Here is a 24653-nt window from a genome sequence, read left to right on the forward strand (position 1 = left end):
AACAAAGTGTCCTACAACTCGGAAGAAACCAAACATCATATATCTTATAGAGGATATCGCATTGGGAATCTTACCTCAAACTGTAGAGAAACCAAACCTATCTTCTCAGCATGAAAAACTGCAGAAATCCAAGTGGATGAGCTAACAATTTGTATTAGAAGAAAGCAAGAAGAGAGGAGAAGGTTCTAAGAACAATGGTTCTCTCTCCCTCTCCTTCTCTCTCCATTCCCAACTCTTCTCTTCTTCCACACCACCTCTGCTTCAGGTTCTCTCTCTCTCTCTCTCTCTCTCTCTCTGTGAGTTCTTAATTAGCATGAATGTATGTATGTATGTATGTATGTGTTTGACTCTTTCCACAATCTGTGTCTCATGGGAAATTACTTGTGTTGGCAATCAGAAAGCAGGCGAGAAGTATGCTAAACCACAAGAAATGTAGAATACATGGGAAATTACAAGGAATTGCATGTGCTACTTCAACACCCACTTCGCAAAATGGTTTTTGCAGAAGGGATTTGGTGCTCTTCGGCCTATCTTCTTCATTATCTATAATGTTACCATCTTTAGGTACGCTTCATTTGCTCTTATTCTGCTCTTTATTTATTATTTTATATAAGAGGCTATTTGAAATTGGGTTAAGGATATTTTAAAGATGATTTTAGTCCATAAAAGTTGTTTCAAGCAAGAATAGTCTGTTTGATAAAAAAATTTAGAAATATCTTTTTGAACTTTTTTTTTTTTTTTTGAAAAATTTCAGAAAATTCTCTTTTTAACTTTCTCTCATTTTTGATGCTACTCGCAATTAAGAGTATCGAACTCTCAATTTCTATCGATTACCTCATTTAGTTAAGATTTTTTCGTTAATTTTTGTCAAAATGCCCAAAATATTCCCCTTTTTTTTTTTAAAAATAAAATAAAATAAAAAATTACAAAGATGTGTTTTATATATAAAAAAAAATATATATACGCCTGAATATTTACAATTTTTTATTTTTTATTTTTATTTATAATAAAAAAACATGAAAATTCTAATGGAATTGGGTAATTTAAAGTAATTCAAAGTTCAATACTCTTAATTGAGAGTTTTTTAATTTCGAGGTACTTTCAATACGCATGGAAGCTTGGGGGGGGGGGGGGGGGAGGGTATAACTTTATCTCTCAACCATTCTTAAACAGGCTCTAAGTTTATCTTAAACAAGCTCTAAGCCTGATTCTGTTTGTTTTTAGATCTTTGTATACATTGAGAAATATAATAGGGACATTGACTTTCGATGGGCAAATTGGTGGTTTTTAAATTGATTTGGTTTTCAATGTTTAAGTTTATTGCTTCTTGGGTTTTCTAAATTTTGTTTTGTTGTTGGATTTTAGTTTCTTAAAGACTTCATATTAGCAAAGCCTCTCTCTTGCAGATTCTCTGGCTGAGGAAGAGTTGAAAATGACTTCACTTGTTGATGATGTAAATTCTTATTCTTATTTGTACCCAGTGGAGTTGCCATCTAAGAAGTTCCTCTTTAAATGGTAGGCCTTTTGCATCAAAATATGAAATTCTTATAGCTACTTCATTTAAACAAAAGAGAATCATGTGTTGTTTTTTGCAGTAAAATATGTTCTTCTTGAATTTACTATACTTTTTGAAGCATGTAAGGATGAATTGTAACACATCTTTTTATATGCCATAAGATTAGAAAAGATCATTTAAAAGAAAAAATTCTCACAATTTTGTCTCAGATTCCAATTGTTTAATATATCTGACCATTGCTAAATTCCTAGACTGTTTTCAAAACCAGATATTCCAAGTTCACCAATAGTTCTCATTTTTTTCTTTGTTTACAATAGTATAGGATTTTTTCTTTCCCAAAATTAAAATGCATCTGACATTACTCAAAAGCAAGGTAGTCATCTTCTTTATTTCTATTGTGCATCCTTAAATGGTAGGAACCTAACTCTTTTCATATATTTAAAGGGTGGAATCTAGGAAGCCGGAACGCTATTCGTCAGCCGCACCACTGTCTCGTAAGTGCAGCTAACATGTCTTGCTTTGCACCACTTTTTCCGCAGCTGTTGCAATTTCCAAGTTCTACCTGGTGCATATAGAGTTTTTGGAACATCACTCAGTGGCTGTTTTTATATCAATCTATAGGAGAACATGAAGCAATGAACCCTGATCACCTATGTAATGCTAACTTGATATTTTTTTTTTCTTTAATATGATACAGCTGATGCACGCTTGCGCATTGTTTCAGAGCGTGTTGACATTATTGATAACCTCATCATATCTGTCTCGGTAACTTTTAATTTTAACCATATTGTGCTTGCTAAGTTAAATTTCCTTTTGGTTATTTCTCAAGGTTAATGATTTTATTTCCTTTGATTCAGATAGGTCCCCCAAATTCACAGTTTATAAAAACAACGGACAAGAAGACATGGACTGCAAAAGATGTTGCTGATTCTGTTTTGTCTGACAAGTCTGCCTTGGTAATTGAGTCCACCTGTCTCATATAAACTTGCCCTTCAGTTTTATGAAGTGCATTTGGTAGGTCAGCTACTCCATCTAGAACCATTGTCCCAAGGAGGAGAGCATAGGCAATATATTGCATTAGAAGTCTTGAAGTTTTATAGGGTAACTTCAGTTTTTTGACCCATTTAATACATTAGATTTTGTCATGGATCTTCCATAGGATTCTAAGCCTCAGTGAGTGTTAAAGTATTGATTAAATGATTAAAGTTATTCTTTCTTGTTAGCTTAAGCTTTTAGGACAAGTAGTGATTTAACATGGTATCAGAGTAAATGTCTTGAATTTGAGCCTTATCTCTGTTATTCACTTCCATTTCAATTAAATATTTTACGTATTGGGCCTCACTTATTAAAAGGGGAGCTTAAGCCTACACGTGAGAGAGAGTGTTATAATATTACGTAAATGTTTAAATTCATTCTTTCCTATTAGTTTAAGCTTTTGAGATAAGTAGTGTTTTAACAGTGAGAAGAGATTCCTTTTTACTTGCCAATCTCAAAAAGTGTATGCTGATTGACTATGGGCCTGGAAGTATGTGCATGCATATCAAGGTGTTTAAAGACTGAAAAGGAAAAAAGCTAATATAGCCTTTCATTGTTATGAAGTAAATCACGTGAGCAATATATTTATACTGGTTACAAGCATGGAGTAAAAGGTTTATTGGTTGGATGTAAGGAACAATAATGGACATTATCCATAATAGTAGTGCTTATGCCTTTATCTATCTTGTGGTGTGTTGCATTCTCTTCCTTTCAAAAGCTTGATTGAATCCCTTGAAGTTGATTCTACATTGGACTAATTTGCTACTATATCTTGCAGCGAGTAACCTCAAGTCAGCGCATGGCTGAGAGTTCAGTTCTTGATGCACATTCTAGTGAAGTAAGCTCTCAAACTTTGCTTCCATTTTATAGTTTTCCAACATTGACCTGAATATGATAAACAAAATGACAGAACTAACGCCTCCAAAAGCATCATTGAAGAAGCTATATTCAGCTATAAATGTACATGACACATCCATTCACACATTCATGCATACATATGTGTCTCCATGTTTGTCTATTTGTATGTCTTAATGTGTGAAAGTAGAACTTGATTGGGGTTACTTGTTCCAGATTGATGGGGAGCCATACTGGTATTATGAGTACCTCGTTCGCAAATCACCTACAAAAACTGTAAGTGTTTATATCTTCAGTAGCAATTTCAATGCAAAAGTATGAGCAACTCTGTTAATGGTTTTCAATGCTTCCATCAAAATTTCCAGGCTCAAGAATCAAACCTTTTTCGACATTATGTTGCTTCAACAGCTGAAAGAGATGGTATGACCCTCTTATTTCTCAGTTCTATTCTTTGTTATACACGTATAAGAATGTATAAAAACTTAGTGATGCTTTTTTTCGATTATGGGTTGTATTTATACAAACTTAATCATGCCTTTGTTGATTATATTCTACTGTTTTTGTTAATCCTGTTCTTGAAGCTTTCTTGAAATTTATTAAAAGATAAACTTTAGCCATTTGGGACCTCAATCATATCCAATTTCAGATTGGTGGAGGGAAAAAAAAAAAGAAAATTTGTAATCAGATGTCTTTTTTACTGTAATATTTTGTCAGATCTTGCTCGACGTGACAAAAACTGAATTGCAGGTTATTTGTACTCTCTAAATGCTTCAACCCTTAGCAGGCAGTGGAACAAGGTAAGTCCCTCTCTCTCTCTCTAGCTACTCTGCAAAAGTAATACAAACTGTAATAGTGGTTAACAGGAAATTAACAATCACTTCATGTTGCATGTATGGAATCTGTCTCATTATTGGTCTTTCATGAGTTCTTGCTGGGATATGAAATCTTCAAAATTGCAGTTTGGGGGAACATTATTTTTTTGGACAAAGTTTTTCTCTACTCCAGTCTATTAAATTGATGTCTGTCTGTAAAATATGTGATTCTTACATGTATTTTTACAAAGTTTAACAGAATATGTGATTCTTCTGTGCATTTTTAGAAATGCATGTGAGAATTCCATGCTTTGAGGACAAATGTCGGTTTAATAGACTAAAATTATAGGAATTCATTTTCTCCAACCCAATTTGAAGGAGAACTATCTTCTTTTTTATTTTATTTTTTATTTTATGCAAGTAACATAAGAGAATAGTTAGTACATACTTTGCATGACGTTTCTCATTTTCTCCAACTCTCATCTTTAATCATTATAACCCCAAGAGGTTGGCCTAGTGGTTAAAACTTGTGGTATTAGGGAGTATTACCCCATAAATTCAAAGTTTGAGACTTGTTAGATGCAAACTCCCCCTTGGGGCCACACCCCTGGTGTAAAAAGCCAGCGATTTATCCTGATCCGTGTAGAAAAACTTCTTAGGGTGGCGTGCACGGGTCCGAGGTTTATTCTACAAGGGTGGGTCCGAAGGGCCCTGCCTTGTCGAGGTTTTCCGTCATTAAAAAAAGAAAAAAAAAATGGCATTTATGCGAAGATGTCAATTAGGAATGAGCTTAACTGAAAACTGGATTTTTATGTGATGCAGATGGGGCCATTTCTGGAGAAAACTGTGGCTTCTTTTCGCCTTATTCCTCCCACGGAAAACTATGTTCCTCCATACAAGGATCCATGGAGATTTTGGTGAAATATTTTACTTTTGGTCTAAATACTCTTTTGATTCTTAAACAATTTAAAGGTAAGTCATAGTTTCCCCTAGGTTGGCATTTTGTCCGAAAGGAAATTGTTTTAAAAGGCATAAGAACATCTACTACATGCAAACGTTAATGGCTTGTTCCATTGGCTCTCATGGAATACAATTCTCTTTTCATTTTAAGTGACGGATACACTATTAGATTGTAAAATCTAATATGAACCATAAAATAAATTTTCTCCATTTCAATTGAAACAAAGCAAATCCTGATCCAGCTCAAATGTGTTTGGAAAACATTTGAGTGGTTGTTGTTCACGAATTGGGTTATGGTAGAAAATACTTCTATACACTCAATTCAAGGAAGAATGAAGTTGTTCACTTTCATGATTTATGCGAAAAATACACATCATATAAGAGAACCCATTAATTGGGATGAAAATGTTAAACGACAATTTCTAAAAGAAATGAAGATGATTTGTGATTATCCCTAACAACAAGAAGGCTCATGCTATGCCCAAAACTTAAATCAAGCAAAAAATTGTTTTCCTTGATACTTAAACTTTGTACAAAGTAGGATGCCTAAATATGAACAAGCTCATTCATTTTTTGAGCAAAGAATAATAGTATCTACCTTTACAATAACTATACATCTAAAAAAAAAAATGCTACCCTTTTCCTCTCTCACTAGTGGAGGTACCACCTGCATAGCAAAACTTTTTGCCGGCAGAGCATGGCCAGTGGGTCAATCTTGTGATGTGGCAGAATATTCAAAGAGAAGGCGGTTGGATGGAGCAGATTGTAGGAGCACTCGAAGGCGGCTTGTTAGCTGGTAGATCAAGGTCCACTGCATTGCCATCTCTGAGTCTTTCATCTGCCTAACAATGGAGGCCTAGGAAAACAATAATAATGCGGGGAAGAAAAGATAAGGAAGAAGATTGCGGATGCTTTAGATGATAATAAACAAATCAAGGAAAGTAATAGGGAAAACTACACTTATCTCCTCAATCTACCACTCAATTTGCAATGTCTCTGTAATCTTTTAATTTGGTTAATGTATCCTACCGATTTACCATTGGGGTTGCAATGTCCCTCTTTTGCCTCAAAAAGACAAAAATACTCATAAAAATTTGAAGGAAAAAAAACCCACAGCATTTTCTTTTTTGGGTCATTTTGCGGAAGGGGGATGTTGCAAATCAGATAGTAGATTGATTGATGAGATAGTTTCCCCAAAATAATAACTAAACAAAATTACAATTATCAGTTTCAAAAATGTGAAAATTCCAATGCAGGGTAAAGAGTTTCAAGATAACCTGAAGGCGTTTCCCTAGCTGGACTTCAACCTCAGTACCAAACGAAATATTATTGGCCAGAGATTTGAGAGGATCAACTGTAGGATCAACAGAGAGCAAACTAGGGATCTGTGGTGCATATACTAGCCTCCACCTAGCCTGGCCAAATTCTCCCTTTCCTTCAATTCTTGGCATTAATGTTTCAAGTGTTGCAGTTGCAAGTTTTTTGAATGCAAGCTGGCCATCACCTTCCAAAATGGACTCTGCCAATTGACTCTCAACGACTCTAGCAGCCTGTGTTGATGGAAAAGATTGATGAGATCAAATCGCTAAAGTCTAAAGCTGTAAAGCATGACAAACATTTCAATCCGAATTTTGAAATTGCAACGATAAACTAAAGTAGACATCTAAGGCAAATCATGATCGATTTGACCATGCGGCATGTAGACGTGGTAGGCAACAAGAACAGAATTGCACAGAGAAATTGCCCACACCCACTACGCTAAATTTAAGTACATTTTTGCATCCACAAAGCAAACTTTCAAAACATAGGGAAATTTGAAAATCAGGTTTGACAATATGTTTGGCAGCAGTGAATGATTTGATCTTTTATTTGTTATTAGTTCATCTCTTTAGATATTCAAAGAAAGAATTATTATTCAAAAGTGAAAATGGTCATGATATCCTCTAGCTTCTTTTTCTTTTTAACACTTTTAATGTATCATGGTCCTGGCATATTCTGAACACTTTACACGTGCATGCATAATGCAGTATGAAAATAATTCATAGGGAGAAAGGCTTTATAGCTTAAGTTCCAGAAGCACTGTCTGCTTATTAACATAAATGGAAGGAAACTACAAATTCTGGAGTATTAGATGTTACCTCAAGAGGTGATAGTACATCCTGTTCCACAGAGCGAGTTGAGGTTACTACCAGTTTGTCCTGCCAATTGCTGGCTCGACTCTGAATTCTGAATTGCCACTCAGATCCAACCAAAGCTAAATCTAGCATTGGATCTAGTCCATACTCAGGCTCAAACTTCGCTACATTTAGATGCTCTCGTTTAAGCCTCACCTGAATTTGTAAAGGTCAACATCACATTTTCACCAAAAAGTAAAAGTTGGCCCATAGAAAAACTAAGATAATAATAAGCAGTGCAAAAGAAAATTTGCACTACAAAGAGAAGGAAACATTAGGCTCACCTGAGTTGCCACAAGATTCACATCACCATTTTCAAATGTTAGAATGCCTTTAGGTTCTATCCATTTCGGATGAGCTAGGCCATTTAGCTCAAGCTCTCCACTAACAGCAAAATTCAGAATCAAAGGATAAACTATCCTCAACTCTGGTCCTAGAACAAGCTTCAAATCACTGAGGCGGACATCAACATTTGGTTTGATGTTCACTTGCTCCATTTCCTTTTCAACTTCAGATGATTTAACTGCCAAGGTGCAAAAATAATGTAAACAAAGCAGAGTTTGCAAAACAAGTACCTAAAATGTTTATTAGTTTATATGAAAAATATCCCCCAAAAATTTAATCCTGCTGCTATGTTTATTTCAAATCCATGAATTTAACCTCTGACACATCAATATTAATTCTCATTTGTTTGGTAGACATTGACCCAAACCATTCCAAAATATAACCAGAGCAGAAATATGAAAGAAAGAGCACACAATTGAATTTGGTAATTCCAACCAAAAGCCCAATATATGGAGCAGACAGATATAGCATTTTTGACCAATCCTAGTTTGGATATAGAAAAAAAAGCTGGTCATTAACGTAAAAGTTTTACATATCTCAGAGAAACTTATGACATACTAATGTATCACCTGAGGGTTGGGGAAATTTGGCCAATGAAGTAGCAGGTTCTGAACTGAAAAACCGTGAAACATATCTTGAAGCAACTGCATGATTGACGCCACTACTAGAAAGCTGGGACTGATTCGATGCCAATCTATTAAAATGAGCAGCTCCACTACCCTTATCATGGGGTAGATATGCTTCTCCATGACTCAATTTAATATTCCCAGAAATGGTTGGTTGCAATATAGAACCAGTTATTTGCATCTGAGTGTCAACCTGGCCACTGTAATTTCAGCAGGATGTTAGTTCTGTATGGGCAAGATGAATGGAGAAATGCAGTTAGAAAGAAATTAAAGAAAATAAAAACTAGGGATTATAAGCTCAGTTGTGAAAAAATAATCAACATTCATAGAGGATAGATATCTTATTTCTATTTTTGGACAGTGACCACAAAACAAAAACCAACATACAGCCAGGAAATATGTCATTAAATGTAAACATGAACAGAGGAACCACACCATGGACATATATACCCAAAATTAAGTTGACATCAATGCTACCAATGACGTAGAACATATGCTTTGTGAAGGTCTTTATGTTTGAGTTATAAACCTTAGAATGTTCTTTGCCCGTACTTCCAGAACTTCACATTTCAAGTCAATTTTATCACCAAGGGATGCTTCACTGGTTCTGAGGGGTAGATTCCCTTTCACAAACAGCTTTCCTTTTCTGCTCACCCTACTATCCAATGATGTGATGCATAACCTATTTGATTTCACATGAACAGTGCCACCAAAGTTTGTGAGTGGTTTTCGGAGTACAGGTGAAGATATAGATGCCTTGTGGAATGATGCAGATCCATTGAGCACGGGTTGCTCAACTGTACCTCGCACCTATTTATTTGAAACATATAACAAACCTTAAGAAAGTAAAGTCTATCAAATTGCTTTAAAGTGCAATTCAAAAATTTTGTTTGCAAGCATAACCCTATAGATAAAATAAGCCCATAGTGTGTATTTGACTTGGCCCACCTGGAGCATAATTTCCGCATTGCCATGAAGCCAATTAGCATAAGGAGATAAAGCTGTTAACAACATCATGCCCCCATCTTTAATATCAGCATCAACTCTAACTTCTCCTACATCTAAAATGTTCCAGTTTAAACCTTTCAGGCTTTCTGCTAACTGAGTATCCCAACCTTCTTCATTTCTATCTCTAGAAACTTTCTTTTCACTGGCTTCATCAGCAGACCCAGTACCCCTTTCTTTCAACCAAGCTGCTCCACTTTTATCTGTTTCAGCATCTTCTTCCGAAAGGACAAAAGTAACAGGGACACTTCCTTGAATGTGCACATGACCATTTTGAATGATAGGTTCAAATTTTGCATTGAATAGAAAACGACTGGTCGAGGTCAGGGAAGCAACAATTTCGGCACGTCCAAGATCAATTCCCCCAATGGCACCATCAAGGAGCCTTACTTGCACATCACATTCTGGTCTTGCAAGACTCCCTCTGAGATCTCCTTCCATGTGCAATATACCCCTGATTGGTGCTAACAATTGCCGCAAAGAATGAACAGCATCACTAGCTGAAGATTCAATGACCTGAACCAACGTAGGGACTAGACTAACAGGAAAGTTTAGAACAGCGAAATGAAGATTGGTTTTAGGCCCCAACAAAGTCCCATCGGCATGGATTGTGGCATTATCATTCTGGATAAAAATTCTGTCAAGGCGCAAACCATCATCATTGCTGTATGCACCAACTGCCAAAACACGCTGAGTTTTATAGGATCCCCACTCCCAGTCCTCCCCATGAAAGTCAAATTCTGTCTGATAATATACACAATAACAAACCAGATGACAAAATTGGAAGCCAAAGAAGTCCAGAAAACATTAATGAGAGCAATGAAATGAAAATATATCTTCACCAGAAAATATAAATCAGCATAGAACCCTTTTCATTTTTTGGGCAATGGTGCTGGAGTGTAAAAGAATGCATGAAAAGAGCTTCGAAAAGGGAGCCTCAGAGATCCATGTGACCATCTTGGAACTTAAAAGCAATTTTCATATCAAAATTACCTAAAGATCTAATGCTCTACAATGCATGCATGCATGAGGCAGAATGGTACACTTTAGACATGTAAAAGGCGTAAACTGCAGACATGCACACCCACATATATGGATACACAAACCCACACATTCATGCAATGGAAATGAAGGGCGACAACGCATGTAATTTTCTTCAAGTCAGATTTACAAAGATAGAGCCAAAAAGAACAGGAAATTTTAACACATGTAATTTTCTTCAAGTTAGATAAGTATAACTAGGACTAACAACTAATAACCACTCTACCAAATGAGTAACATTTACAAAGGTTGTAAAATAAGAAACGTACAACAGGACCTCAGTACTCGTAACATAGGTTTTTAATGCACCCCAACATCTGATGGTCCAGAAGATAATGCATTTTTGGCAGTCTACATTTAACCATTGACTTCTTTCAAGAAATACACCTATGATATTTGAACAAGGATCTAAAGATATCTACCATTGTGTCCCCATTGCCTCCACCACTTGCATCAAGAGAGCCACGCCAGCGACCTTTAAGTTCAGCCAAACCTGGAAGACTTTCTTCGAGAATAACTTCATCTGATGAAGTGTAATGTTCCCGTATAACCTGAAATGTTATACAGCTGTTAAAACAATAAAAACATGAAATTTTGAGCCTCTGATATTTTGTATGCTGTTCATCTTATTACCAATAAGAAGGTAATAGAAAAAATTCTATCAGGTTTTATGAGCACCAAGTCAGAGTCATCAAGTATTGGAGAATTTAATGAGAAATGAATAAATGGTTTTTAATCAACAGAGTACCTCAAGCATTTCTTGAATATTTTCAGCATATAATCCCGCTGACTGCAAACTCTGAATAAATATGTCCTGCATACAGGTGTCATAGACATGCACAATCAGGATTCTCTTTTCACAGAACTATGATTTATAAAAGAAAAACTACAAATATCCTAGTGATGGATATTAAAGAATTTAAAATACGAAATGCAAAAATGAGGGAAATTTCTTTATTTTGCCTTCATTTTTTTTTTTCAAGCAGACAAATGCTACTAAGCTATGCCCAGATGATTATTGTGATATATATTCATCTCCAACTTATTTAAGTGGAATACAACCTTTGATCTAGAACGAATAGCAGGATCCGTGATTCTAGAAAGAAGTCTGCCAAGTGGAAGCATCTCGGCAACCTCAGCTCTAGGAACTTCAAGTCTCATTCTCCACCTTCCCATAGAAGATATGACACTACCCAGATGCCCGGCCATTGCCCTTTTGAGCAAGCCACCCCCGTCCTTGCCAGCAGGGCTACGATCTCGGGTACCAGGCAAGACATATTCACCTTGAAGCTCATAAAGGCTATTGCTTAGTTCCAGAACAGTTTTCTCAACAGTGATCTAATCAACCAGTACATCATTAGACAGGTCATTCATAATGCAGTAATTGTACATATAAAATTACATATATACCAGAACTTGTAAAAAATGAAGATAAAATAGTATGGTTATATTGCAGCAATATACAGCTATAACTTTGTTTCAGGACAAGTTTATCAACAATGTTGTAAAAAATATTGCATTATCTCCCAATGTGATTATTGTAAAACAATAGTAAGCATCTCATTTTTGGAAAAAGCACGAATTCATCATAATTGACAATATAGAGATTTACTAGTAGCTATATAATCTAGAATAATTTTGAAGGTAATGGACGGAAAAGCATTTAAGATATCAACTGAGCTATAGAGACAACAAAAATAGCAAGAAGGTAGAGCATGTATTCTGTTTGGAAGGAAGTCAGCATGGTAGAACACAAATGGTACTGACCAATGCAATTTAGGCCTACTTTTGTAGTTTAAGAATTGAACTTGGATAGACATCTCATATTAACCATGTGAACAACAAACTCCTTCATTTTTTTTTTTTTTGTTTTACTTCCTAGGATAGAGATTGGAAAACAGATAGATATCTCAAATCTTAAAATCTTGTTTCACCTCTGTACAGTTTCTCTTTCGTATTTTTCCTTTATATAATATATTGGCATTTGCGAGGAAGGGGTTAATCCTATAACGTATGATATTCAATACTTTTAAATACTCATAGTTGGAGAAGCTCAAGGTACGAGGAAGTGAGTCAAGAATGTGTTCAGTTTTGATAAATTCTCAACCAATGAATGCATAAAAAGGACAGATTCAAGACACAAACTATAGCTTAAGGACTCACAACATCCCCACTCCATCTAGCAGCCACATCCAAGGCTTCACCTAGCACACCGCTGAATTTTGGCTGAAGCACAGATAATACTCCATGACCTCTTCTCTTCTGAAGATTAAGCTGAATTTCTGCCTGAAAGTAAACTGCTGATTAAAAACTATCAAATATAAATAATTTTGAAGCTTCACCCAGATTATGATTCCAGTGAATAGCACAAGCAGAGATCATAAAATATTTTCACCTCTACTAGCATTGGAAAGAAAATACAGCATATCACCATTGACATAATTGCCAGAATGCATTTAAAACAAACAAAAAAAAAACTTCCAGAGAATTTCATAAAAGACTGAACGAGGAAGAAAAAAGAAAAATTGGTTCAATATAGCTCTTTCAGTTATTTTTCCCCATAATTACCAAGGAGAAAGATTAATGACTACGTTGCAAACAAGAAATTAAGAAAGCTTTCCAACAAAAGTCCTTTATTTTATCCCTTGAAGATTCTAATTCCCTCTAGAGTTGCATTCATACCATGGACAACAACATTTGACAAATAATCTCTCTATTAAATACCTGACTGCTAGAAACGGGAAAAGTGTTTCTTCTATAAGTGGATCATCTCCTGCTGCAATTCTATTTTTTATACAGCACTCACTTGAGCTTTTTGTCTTAAACAGATTATTGAGTCCTCATAAACATCAATTTTCCATTTTGTTAAAAAAAAAAACTTACCAGGGCCCTCTTACCCCCTACATATGCTAACCATGTCGATACTGTCCTCCTCCCTACCCCTTAACGTTACTTTTTACTTTCCACTTGGCACTAAATAAAGATCTTTACAAGATCCCTTTTTAAGTTCACTGATATGACATTACATAAAAATTACCGCCTACATAGGAGACAGCAGGATTAGACGAACAATGGTTTACAGTGGGGAAGGAATCAACGTATAACAATAAAATCTAATTAGATTTTGTTATATTGTCTGATACTGGTGTTCTCCCTCCACCCTCCCCCTCCAACAATATTTTCAGGGTTTCCAGCAAAACGGTAGATAACTAGTTGTTTTTCAGAAACTATTTTCAACTTACATCAAAAGAAATGATTACTAAATATGGAATATTTCTGAATGGTTGGTTCACCTCATAATGATTGGACGCACATTAAAGACTATCAAATAGCAAAATTGGAGACAGAACAATGGAATCAAATTGCTACTTACCATTGGCCAAAGAAAAAAAAAAAAAAAAACGAGAAAGAAAGGAAGACTGCTTACTCTTTGTATTGTTCCCCGCAATGAAGCCAGCTCCAGTTCATCAAGTGGCAAATGACGTACCTACAACCAGCTCACGCAAAGTCAAGAGAGAGAAATAACTTATATTCTCAAACTATTGCTGCTTTTATAAATAAATAATAAAACATAGAGAAATAAAACTAAATTACTATAAAAAGAACAAAACTAAAGGCACCTCCAAGTTAGCAGAATGTAGTGGTCGAAAACAAACATTAGCTCTCAGTTGTCCCTTTTGAAGGGAAAAAGACAGCAATTTTCCATTTTGCAGATTATCTTCACTACTAGGCTGCAGTGGCTCTACAACCTCCACCGTGAGGCTTTCATCTGGTCTACCTGTGGCATCCAACTGCATTACCAGATAGAGCTAAGATTTGAGTATAACCTAGTAAGCAAAGCAGGACCATATAAAAATATGTAGAATTGGAGTAGATCCATGATGATAGTACCTGACCTCTCCCATCAGCATATTGCATATAACCAAATTAACAAATCAGTCTTACTAAGCGCAACATAGATCACAGTTCTTATTTAAATAACTTAATGAAATTTATTCCATTGGAGTCCCATTCCCGAGTGCAAGTGCAAGGCGAAGAGAAGAAAAGCTGCTTATTATGCCACTCTTTTGTGACTATGCGTAACCCATCCAAGTACTGGCAACCAAAATAATCAGATACTCCTAAATTTGAGCAGACACTTGCGTTGTTGGACGCTGAAATATTTGACATTGATTGATTGAAATATTATAGTATACTGTTGTCTTCAGTCCATTACCAACTACAAATGAGAGAGGGGGAGAGAGAGAGAGAGCATTCATGGAATCAGATACCACTTTATATAATACTTTTGCACCAAGAGTTAATATTCTTGCAGGTCTAGGCAGATATATGAAACATCATATACTTCAAGCTGTTTTTGCTCCATTGCTCCCTCGAGTGTATAAGAAGCTTACCAATACTGAAAAACTATATAGAAATACGTTTGGGTTCTACAAATCATAAAATTTCCACGACCGGGGTGTTAAAAAAAAAGGATTGGCCAAAACATTATTAAAATAGGGCCACTTAAGGCTACTTGACATTCCACCATCAAACAAGAAAAGTGCTGCTTGCCAGATATCACCCACAATGGAACAAAACTTCTTGATTCCTTTTTGGAAAAGTGGAATTTGTACAAACAAAATTACCATCTGAAACTCATTTATTTACAAATAACTTGCATAGGAGTTGAAATTTCTACACATTACCTTGATAGACTCGCGTGAAATGCTCAACTGTCCAGCCAACTGAGGTGCTAGCATCAACTGATTCAGCTTGAGACCTGCGATTGAAACCTCACCAACAAGACTATCTGTTTTTCCTTTATCTGACATTTCCACAAGTTGCTTAGTCTTTTCAAAACCAAAATTTTGGTCGTTAGTAATACTTGAAGGCTTTAAAACCTTCCCCTGAAACTTGATCCTTCCAGTTGCTTTCAAATGCATGGGTCTTGGAGAGTCAAAAGGATAGGAAGATATCCAATTGAAAAATTCAAAACCACGCATTCGTAAATCCAACTCAACTCCATCAACAACAAATGGCATGACACTCTTTGAACCACACTTTCTGTTGAGCCAGTCTTCTTCAAGATAAGACGTTTGAATTTTTGTGGACAATTCAAAAGCAACAGAAGAAGAATTCACAGTGATGTAATCATGTGAAATTATGATATGTCCTCGAGCATCACTAAAGGAACCTTCAGCTTTTGAAGCAATCCATTTAATATCAAACTTCCTACATTCAAAAATAATGTTGCATTAGCCAACTTGAAGAACAATTGGACATCCAGAATAATAAAAATTAGGCTAAACTATGATTTTGTCCCTCTAAGATTAGATTTGCAGTCAATTTGATCCCTGAAGTTTCAATTTTAGCAAAGTCAACCCTGAAGTTGGAATCATTATCAATTTGATCCTTTTGTTGATCTTCATTAGATAATCACTTAAATGTGTTGTGGATGCAAAAGCCAATAAAAAAAATAGAGGAAAAGCAAAAGAAGAAAGATGAAGCCAGAGAAATTCGATGATACGAGATCTAAGATGGATTGAAAGAAATTGAAGGGGGGGGGGGAGGGGTAGAGAGAGAGGGAGAGAGATAGTGAGGACGATTAACGCAGATCTACCTTTCATGAATTTCATGATTCCTAGTTACCTTCACAAGTTGTCTTCGTAACATTAACTTTATCAACAGTGGTCCTTATTAAAGAGGTTTGAAAACCCAAGGTTAAACTCAGTTTCTCTCAATCTTTCCCAATTTCCACTTTTCAGTTCATTTTCATTTTCTTTCTTTCTTTTTTTATTTTCTTACCCAAAGCTATTCCTCCTGAATCTTCTCTGCCCCATCCTCACTCATCATCCCACCCCCATATCTACTCCTCCCCTCTCTGTGCTCTCGCTTGTCTCCCCCCCGCCCCGCCCATGCATGTCTCTCTTTCTATCTCCTTTCCCTCTAATTTTTCCTGTACCTTTTCTTCTCAAACCCACTTACAACTAAAAGCACAATTCCCAATCCTAAAAAATAGAAACTCAAACCCATAGAATCAAGTACAAAAATCCTGGAAATTGTTGACAAACATGGTGGCAAAGAAGGCGACAATGTGGACGATCATGAAGACGGAGATGACCCATGTATTGCCCCTGCAGCACCAAGAGAACTTCTTGAGAGGAAGAGTCCTCTGGGCTTGGAGAGTTTCAGCGAGATCAGGGTGGTGCTGGAGGATGAGAGGGCTTGATTTCGACGTGGCTGTGATCAGTGCGTGATGAAGATCATCCTCACATCTCCCATCATTGAATTTCTCTGGCTTTCATCTTTCTTCTTCTCTTTTTCTCTATTTTTTCATTGATTTTTTGCAACAACACATTTGATGACTATTTTTTACCAGAGATTGACAAAAGGATCAAGTTGACAATGATTCCGAACTTTAGGGTTGACATTGCTAAGATTGAAATTATAAGGATCAAATCAACAACAAACCCAAATTGTAGATCAGCCTAAAAATTAAGCATATGGAACTTATAAGCAATAACAAAAGCAAAACTTAATCAACAACAAAGAGGATTCTAAGAATCTTACGGTCTCAAAAGAGATCCAGACAATTTCGTTTCTCCATTTACATCCCCTAATTTGAGTGACATCATATGAAGATATCCAGGTATATACCGATGCATGATTTTATCAAAGGACAAATTTCCAGAGAAATTCACATCTACTGCTCCATCATCCACCTCACCCTGCAAAAATGAAGTTTTCTACATCAAGATGAAGAAAAACATTACTCCAATGAGTTATCACCACAGATTTCAAAACAATAATTTCCTATAAGCTAGTCAGCCCCCTAACTAAAGTTAAGACACTACACTTTACACCCATGTCTTTTAGGACTAATTAAAAAATGACTGCCATCCAAAAGCCATCCATAAACATGTTACAATGAGCTCATAAAGAACTAAAACAAATCCCACTACAAAACGCTTCTCTCTTGACACCCCTAAGAAGGGGAAGTTGAACTGGCTTGCCAACCAATTACCATTTTAGAAATGATGGCAAATAAATAAAAGCCACAGAAAGGGAAAACAGCAGGGTCGCGAGGAAGCAACTACATCTCTATACACAATCAATTCGGGAAAGGGATGTCTTGCATTTATTAATCACAAACTAGAGATAGGCTATTTCATAAGCAGTTAGATACCTCTGGGCAGATCCATGCATTCCCTGCCCCTCGAATTTCACCTCCATCGACAAGGCTAGCTCTAATTCCATACAAGTCAGCAACCTATCACATGCAAAGTAAATTTACAGGATATATTATTGTACTTACAGAGAATAACAAGTCACCCTTAGGTTTCTACATGTGCTAAATACCAATAGAACTTACACAGTTATCAGTGTTAAAAGTGAAATTGGCTGATAAATATGAAAGTGGAACACGGTCAAAAGCTGCCACCGCACCGGCTTCTTTACTTTTTAACATCGCTTCAGATGCACACGATGCAGGAAAATCAGAAATTGAATGAGATATCTTCCTAGAAACCATTCCACTTCCCACGAATATTGGAGCATCCAGTGGGCCTTGACAGTTAAATACAGCAGTTACTGAACCAGCCAACTGCAGTTGATACAGAAAGAAAATGGACATGAACATAAAGATGAATGGGCAGGATGAATTTGTATGCCTGTATTTTTTGCGAGTTTAACAAGAACGACGAAAAAAAAAGGGGAATATACGTGGAATAATGCACCTAGCACTTAAGTTCAACGAAAAGAAAAACAAAAAGACCCTCTATAATATAGGGCATACATTTTTTAGCGAGACAATATTCAGCACTCTTAGAATGGACAAAATCTACCAAAACAGAAATAACACAGTACATGTACACCCTATCTTTAGGCATCAGCACTTTTAGATACTAAAGAGTCAGATTCAATCTCAAGTCACACATACCGGGAACAATAGAGGCTTCATCTTGAAAGTTTTCATCAGGGCATTTACTTCAACGCAAGGAACCTAGACATAAAAGTACACAGAATATTAGTTGGATGCAACACTAATGAGGAAATGAAAGAACAAATGAGCTATTTAAAGCTACCAGTTGAAGCTCAACGCAATGCCTTGATTTGGGAGTACAAGTCTGTTACAATAAGATGGTTCATGGATATGAACCTTTTTAACCTAAATATACCCTCATTGATAAGACACGGACAGGAGGAGAACCACCATATATCCAATGCTAGACACAAATATGTATACACACAAGCAAAAATATGTTTGGGCCTTCTTTTTCTTTTTTCTTTTTTTTTTCTTTTTTTTTTTGGCTTATGATGCAGTGTGTTTAGAAGCAACAGCCACATTGATACCACATCTCATTAAAATAAGCAGATCAAACAACTTCCAAACTCTTGATGGCAGCTGCGGCGGCACAACATCCTACAAAAAATATGCTTGTTAACATTTTTTTTTTTTTGATAAATAATGTGTATTCATTCAAAGCACATAGGGACACAACCCTAATACACATAGAGTATACAAGAGAATTTCTAAATTATAGAAGAATATAATTCCAAGAACTCAAAAAAATTAGAAACTGGCAATCTATTCCATACCACTCTCCATGTATACAAGGATTGTAACATCATCTGCTTCATCTTTAGCAATCCAGACTCACAATCTTCAAAACTCCTTGCGTTCTGCTCTCCAAAGACACCACATTAAACACAAAAAAGCTAGCCTCTAGATCTTCAAAGTATTATGGTTTCCCAATTGTCCCCTCCAACTTCCCAATAATTCGCTCACCCTTAGAGGCATAACTCAAACAACACCAAACAACTAAAGAAGCGTACTCCACAATTCTGTTGCAACCTCACAATGAAGTAGTAAATGATCTATGGACTCCCCGCATTATTCACACATACAACACCACTCCACCACATTAACGTTACTCTTTCGTAAATTATCCAATTCACACATACAACACCACTCCACCACATTAACGTTCCTCTTTCGTAAATTATCCAAAGTTAAGATTTTTCCTAAAGCCGCCGTCCACACAAAGAACACCATTCTCGAGGGAGCCATAACTTTCCAAATACTCTTCCAAGGAAAAGTGAACCTTACAGGATTGGATGAAACTTGATAGTAAGACTTAGCTAAAAATTATTTCCTTTTAGATGGAATTCAACAAATTGTATCCTCCTCACCTTCATGCTTTACTCTTTGAGAATACAGCAACTCAAAGAACCCAGAAACCACTTTCCAACAAATTGTATCCTCACCTTCCAATGTTTCCATTCTAGAACTGCAAATGATCCGCCACCTACACATCCTTACCAGTTACCACAAGCAATAGTGAATAATTCTGGAAATGAGAACTTCAAAAGCTACTCCCCACACCAAACATCATGCCAAACAGCACTTTAGATCCATCTCCTACCTCATATCTCACAAGTAAAAGTACTTGTTATCAAAGCCTCTATCCACCGTAGTAGACATCATCCTACTTAATGCCTCCATAATAACCACAAACAATAATGGAAACACTGCCATAATGTCCTCTTTTAAAACCTCCCAGCATTTCTAGAAAATCCATCCGGTCCTAGCGCCTTGTCTCCATTACAATTCCTCACTGCATCCAACACTTCACTCTCCTCAAATTCTATTTCCATCCAACTTCTGTCCCCCTCATCAATTGAAACGAATGAGAGACCATCCACCTTTGGTCGCCACCTATATTGTTCAGAATACAATTGGTTATAGAAGTTCACAATATGATCCTTTACTACTCATAAATCAACAGTCATATTCCTATCAACCACTAAAGACTACACTGAATTATTTCTCTTATGCGGATTTGCCAACAAATGGAAAAACTTTGTATTATTGTCTCCCTCTCTCCACCAAAAAGCCCTACACTTCTGTCTCCAACTCACTTCTTCTATATGGATACTCCTTTCCAATTCTCTAGAATAGTGTTCTTTCTTAAGTTCTTCATCTTCAGTTCATGATCTTTACCTCTGCAATCAGGTCTAGCTCACAAAGACCCTCCAAAGACTACAAATACACCCATGAATATTTCTCAACAACCCCGCGATCCAATGGCCCAAAGTTTCCCCATACTTAGCACCAATAACTCATCTTCCAAAGATTGACCCCTCTGTTCTCCAAATGCCACATCTCCTAAGCTTGTGATGAGACTAAAAACATGACTTTCGGCGCGTGAGATTGCTATTAGAGGTGTATCATTGCAATTCTGGTTGCTTTAGTTCATGTGAGTTGAGAGATGGGATACTTGGGATTTTTCTATGTGAAAGCTAAATCATTTGAGATTCGTCCTGAAATTAGTGTTGGTGGTGCACAGTTAGCAGAGAGAAGTAGAGGAACTTTCAAAGTGGTGGTCCTGGGGAGGCTGAGCGTAGGATGACTGAGGAATTCAATGGAGGCGCTGCTAAAAGGAGGGGAGTTGAGCAAGTTTTGTACAAGTGGGCAATATGGTGTATATCTTGCAGCTGTGAGCCAAAAATCATGGAAGATTCTTGGAAATATCGAAATATCCATCGCTAGCATTACTTTTTTTTTTTTTTGATAAGTAATGTAGTATATATCAAAAAAAGCGCAAAGCGCCTCTAAGTACACAATAATGTATACAAAGGAACCCAATCAAACACCCAGAAAAACCCAGAAAAAACCCAAACAAACCAATCAAAAACCCAGAAAAACCCAATCAAACCAAACACCCATCCAAAGGGGAATACAAGAGACCCAACCAAACCCCAAGAAAAGCCCTAGTGCATCTCAGGTGGAACCCTAGTGCACCTCAGGGGGAAAAGAAAAAGCATTTTTCGATCCCAAAAAACCCCTCCGACGCCGGCCCTTCACCGGAGAGATGGAGCAATCCAGATTATTGAGCTCCCTCAACCCCTTAACCTTAGAAGCAGAAACTTCAACCTTAGGGGCAGAAACTTCAACCTCAGCAAGCAGGTCCTTGTTCTTATGCAGCTGCTTTGCGACTTTTTCCTTCACCCTCCGGGTGTAAAACAGTTGGGACGAGGATATAGAGGAGTAAATGGGAGTACCACTCTCTGTCATGCGAGGAAAAGGACGGCTAAGATTCCTCCCCATCTTAGCCGTCCCATCGAGAAGGGAAGTAGTCGAGAGTGAAGTGCATCCCTGGGACGAGAACAAGGAGGTAGTAGCAGGCGAAAAGCCAACTTGAACCTCCACCGGCGCAGAGGGAACCAGAACAGGGTCCTTTCCCTTAGAAGACAAAGAATCCTTCAACACCACCGGAGCGGGAGAGACAGCTCTCGGACTCAAGAACCCACGACGAAACAAACCTTTCTCCGGAGAAGAAGGACGAACAACCAGCTCCTCCTCCCCCGAAAAAGGAACCTCCCTGCAAGAGCTCGCCGGAGAGTCCACCTCCCAAGGAACAGCGAAGGCCTCCTTGAGAATAGAAAGACGAGCCGAATCAGAAATCTCCGAAGACACAGTCGCACCCCGGCAGGTTTCAGGCATCAAAGAAAGAGAACCCTCCCAGTCCCTGCGCAACGTGCTCGCCGGTAAAGCCTCCGCAGAAAGGGAAAAAGTAGCCCCCTGAGAGGACCCGTCACCGGCAGACCCAACAATCTCGCCCAAAACTCGCACCGGAGAGAGAGAGAACACTGCCGGGGAAGACCCATCGCCGGAATCCAAACCGGTAACCTGCAAACTCAAAGAAGACCTAGCCAACGGCTCCAAACACTCTTCAGAGGCTAGAGGAATCCCAGCCGATACAGACTCCAAAGGTAATGAGAACGAGTTATGGACTGGATCTGAGAAATCCGGATCCAAGTACTGAACCGGATCCAAATTCTGACCCAAACCCACTTCAGAGACCGACCCGGAATCACAACCCAAAGCAGAAGTTGATAGGCCCAAAAAACGAACCCTTTTACTCCTGCGATTGGGCTTCGAGACAACCCCTGCACGGACCCGGTCCAACTTACGTTGGATTTGCCCTAGAAGCCTCAACAATCCACTAATACCGATCTTGCCCTTCTTCTTCTTCCTCAAACTCACTGACCCAGCCGCCTCCGCCAGAGGAGAAGACATGCTCTCCAACGCAGAGCAATCCACGGCAGAACGCAACCCCAAACCGTCATACTCCGAATCCCAACAAAACGACCCCGGAAGCAAATCGAGAGACCTCGGATACTCAACTGCTCTCGCCTCGACGCCCGGAGAAGATCGAAGGACATCCACGAAAGACCTCCTGGAATCGACCCCCAAAGAAGGACCATCCATTAGAAACCCCGCCGAAGATGGAACCCCCGACTCCGCCGTACCATCCGACTCGATCTGTGCCGCCATCAGTTGCCGAAGCTCTCCCGCGAAACGCCGCCAGCCCCTCCCAAAACGTCCCTCCGGAAGCCAAATGACTCCCTTACGACCACCCTCAGCCAACACCGATACCTCCAAGAACCTTCCGGCCTTATTACCTCCCCCGTGGACCATCGTGGCCTTATCACCCTCACGGTAAGATTTGGCAATTTCTTCCTTCACCTGAACCTGAATCGCCGCTTCCACCGTTTCCACCAACCACGACGAACACCGAATGCTCGCGTAAATATACCCCACGAAACCTTTTCTCCTCTCCTCCAGACGAAGGTTAGGACACCCAACCTTTGCCGAAAGGCAGAAGGTTTTGGCTTCAAAAGAGAATCTGCGTTCCATACGCCGAACCCTAACGCGCAGCACCAGCCGCGCCACCGATCGCAGAAAAAAACTTTCAAAAATTCAAATTTTGAAATTCATCCGAGTCTAGAGAGAGAGAGAGAGAGACATTCTAGAGAGGGAGAGAGAGAATATCTTACATTACTATTCAGGGAAGAAAATAAAAATGGAAAATGCTCAACATATAACAAGACAATGCTCGCAATGTATTGTTACAATGCTCAACATATAGCATTACAAAGGGATGTATTGACCACCAAAAAGCTAAAACATTACAGCTTCATTCATACCAAGCCAAGGGCTATAGTAAATGCAAGAATTACCTGGCACATTAGATGAAACTCTCCTTCCTCAGGATGAATGCCAAAATCTCCAGAAGCTTCTAAAGGAACACTGCCAAACCAGCCGCTTCCATTGTGTACAAATATTCGTTGACCACGGAAACATAAACTTGCTGAAATATCCTGCATTGAAGACATGTAGGATACATCAAAATATGTTAAAACTTGCTAAAAGAATCTTTTTTCAAATTCAAATGCAGTATAATGGTACCAAATGTAATCAGTATAAGCTTGAAGCATGGCATGGCATGAACAATCATAACGACAACTGTGAAGCAACTAAATCTGGTCAAACTTAGACTGAAACAAATATAAAGAAAATCACTGTGCTGTTAAAGCGTAGTAGGAAGATGATAAACGACTTAACAAAGATTACTAGGACTGGGTTAGAAGAGCAGTAGATCCATTTATTTCTTAAACCCAAGGCCATTTGTCTTTTATCCCAGCACCAACTGTAGATTTACATGAGCTTCCTCTAGTTTCTGTATTACCTATACTGCACCAGCTATAAATGATACAGTCATTGGTCGTCATTGACTATGTCAAACACATCTTAGCCAATTTCTTCTCGTTGTCTGGGTCAGAGCACTTATGGGGTATCTGTTGAAATGCCAAAACATTTCTTGCTCTAACCTTCATATAAAAGAGAGATCTGAATCTAAAACATAATTTCAAACCAAAAATCAAGCTTAAAATAGAAACAATCTAAATTACCGAACAAGAACAATGAAAAAAGAATTGCCATTGAAATGCCCATTCCTAAATAAGAAAACCTTTTAAATCCATATAGAATCTAAACCTAAGCCCAAGAGTAGTCAAATACTCTTCCACACAAGGGGAATGCCACAATCTCAAATCCTGCTATTTACCAAACCAAGTACCTCAAAAGGGAAGTTTAACACTAAAAATGACTGGACAATTTAATCAGAGAAGCAAAAAAAAAAAAGTATATATAATATAAGTAATCAGAGAAGCAAAAATGGCAGGATTCTGTCAGTTTTTTTTTTTTTTTTTTTTTTTTTTTTCTTCAATGGACTGCAAAATATATATTTTAGCCCAGAAAATGAAGGAAACTCTCTATTGACAGCTCAATCTTCACAGCAAAAACCATTCCAATTCTGCCTAAAAATCTCTTCAGGTGATCAAAAGACCCTCCCTTTTTCAGTATATGAGATTTGGACAGAAGTATATCATCTCATTCAATCATCCTCGTCAAATTTAATCTCCACATATTAAATGAAGTAACCCAGAGTATCCT

At 37.6% G+C, this 24653-nt stretch overlaps 2 protein-coding genes across 2 annotated transcripts in view; one reads left to right on the top strand and one right to left on the bottom strand.

The window, feature by feature from the left end:
• Positions 1-50: 50 nt before the first annotated feature.
• Positions 51-5328, top strand: PPD5 (PsbP domain protein (Mog1/PsbP/DUF1795-like photosystem II reaction center PsbP family protein)). Its single transcript, XM_059604910.2, has 11 exons — positions 51-265; positions 398-564; positions 1407-1515; positions 1961-2010; positions 2214-2281; positions 2374-2472; positions 3330-3389; positions 3623-3682; positions 3772-3826; positions 4154-4203; positions 5041-5328. The coding sequence occupies exons 1-11, from the start codon at positions 195-197 to the stop codon at positions 5137-5139; spliced, it is 888 nt and encodes a 295-aa protein (XP_059460893.1). The 5' UTR covers positions 51-194; the 3' UTR covers positions 5140-5328.
• A 185-nt stretch (positions 5329-5513) lies between these two features.
• EMB2410 (embryo defective 2410) overlaps positions 5514-24653 on the bottom strand; it is a 30109-nt gene continuing 10969 nt past the window's right edge. Inside the window, exons 6-24 of the mRNA XM_059604909.2 lie at positions 23378-23518; positions 18291-18353; positions 17724-17954; positions 17538-17621; positions 16922-17079; positions 15058-15583; positions 13990-14160; positions 13797-13856; positions 12533-12655; positions 11432-11707; positions 11118-11183; positions 10792-10920; positions 9272-10072; positions 8853-9133; positions 8267-8523; positions 7637-7875; positions 7317-7508; positions 6456-6728; positions 5514-6034 (exon numbers count right to left, since the gene is read on the bottom strand). Coding sequence (XP_059460892.2) covers positions 5888-6034; positions 6456-6728; positions 7317-7508; positions 7637-7875; positions 8267-8523; positions 8853-9133; positions 9272-10072; positions 10792-10920; positions 11118-11183; positions 11432-11707; positions 12533-12655; positions 13797-13856; positions 13990-14160; positions 15058-15583; positions 16922-17079; positions 17538-17621; positions 17724-17954; positions 18291-18353; positions 23378-23518 — 4218 coding nt within the window. The 3' untranslated portion in view covers positions 5514-5887. The remainder of the gene's footprint in view (positions 6035-6455; positions 6729-7316; positions 7509-7636; positions 7876-8266; positions 8524-8852; positions 9134-9271; positions 10073-10791; positions 10921-11117; positions 11184-11431; positions 11708-12532; positions 12656-13796; positions 13857-13989; positions 14161-15057; positions 15584-16921; positions 17080-17537; positions 17622-17723; positions 17955-18290; positions 18354-23377; positions 23519-24653) is intronic.

Source organism: Corylus avellana, chromosome 9 (genome assembly GCF_965113065.1).
Source record: "Corylus avellana chromosome 9, dhCorAvel1.hap1.2, whole genome shotgun sequence".
NCBI classification, from domain to species: Eukaryota; Viridiplantae; Streptophyta; class Magnoliopsida; order Fagales; family Betulaceae; genus Corylus; species Corylus avellana.

What these genes read in the sequence shown, in the direction of transcription:
- PPD5 (XM_059604910.2), top strand. Translation starts at nt 195, where the DNA reads ATGGTTCTCTCTCCCTCTCCTTCTCTCTCCATTCCCAACTCTTCTCTT. An exon ending in CCACACCACCTCTGCTTCAG is followed by an intron (nt 266 to 397) that starts GTTCTCTCTCTC and finishes GTTGGCAATCAG; the next exon opens with AAAGCAGGCGAGAAGTATGC. An exon ending in ACCTCATCATATCTGTCTCG is followed by an intron (nt 2,282 to 2,373) that starts GTAACTTTTAAT and finishes CCTTTGATTCAG; the next exon opens with ATAGGTCCCCCAAATTCACA.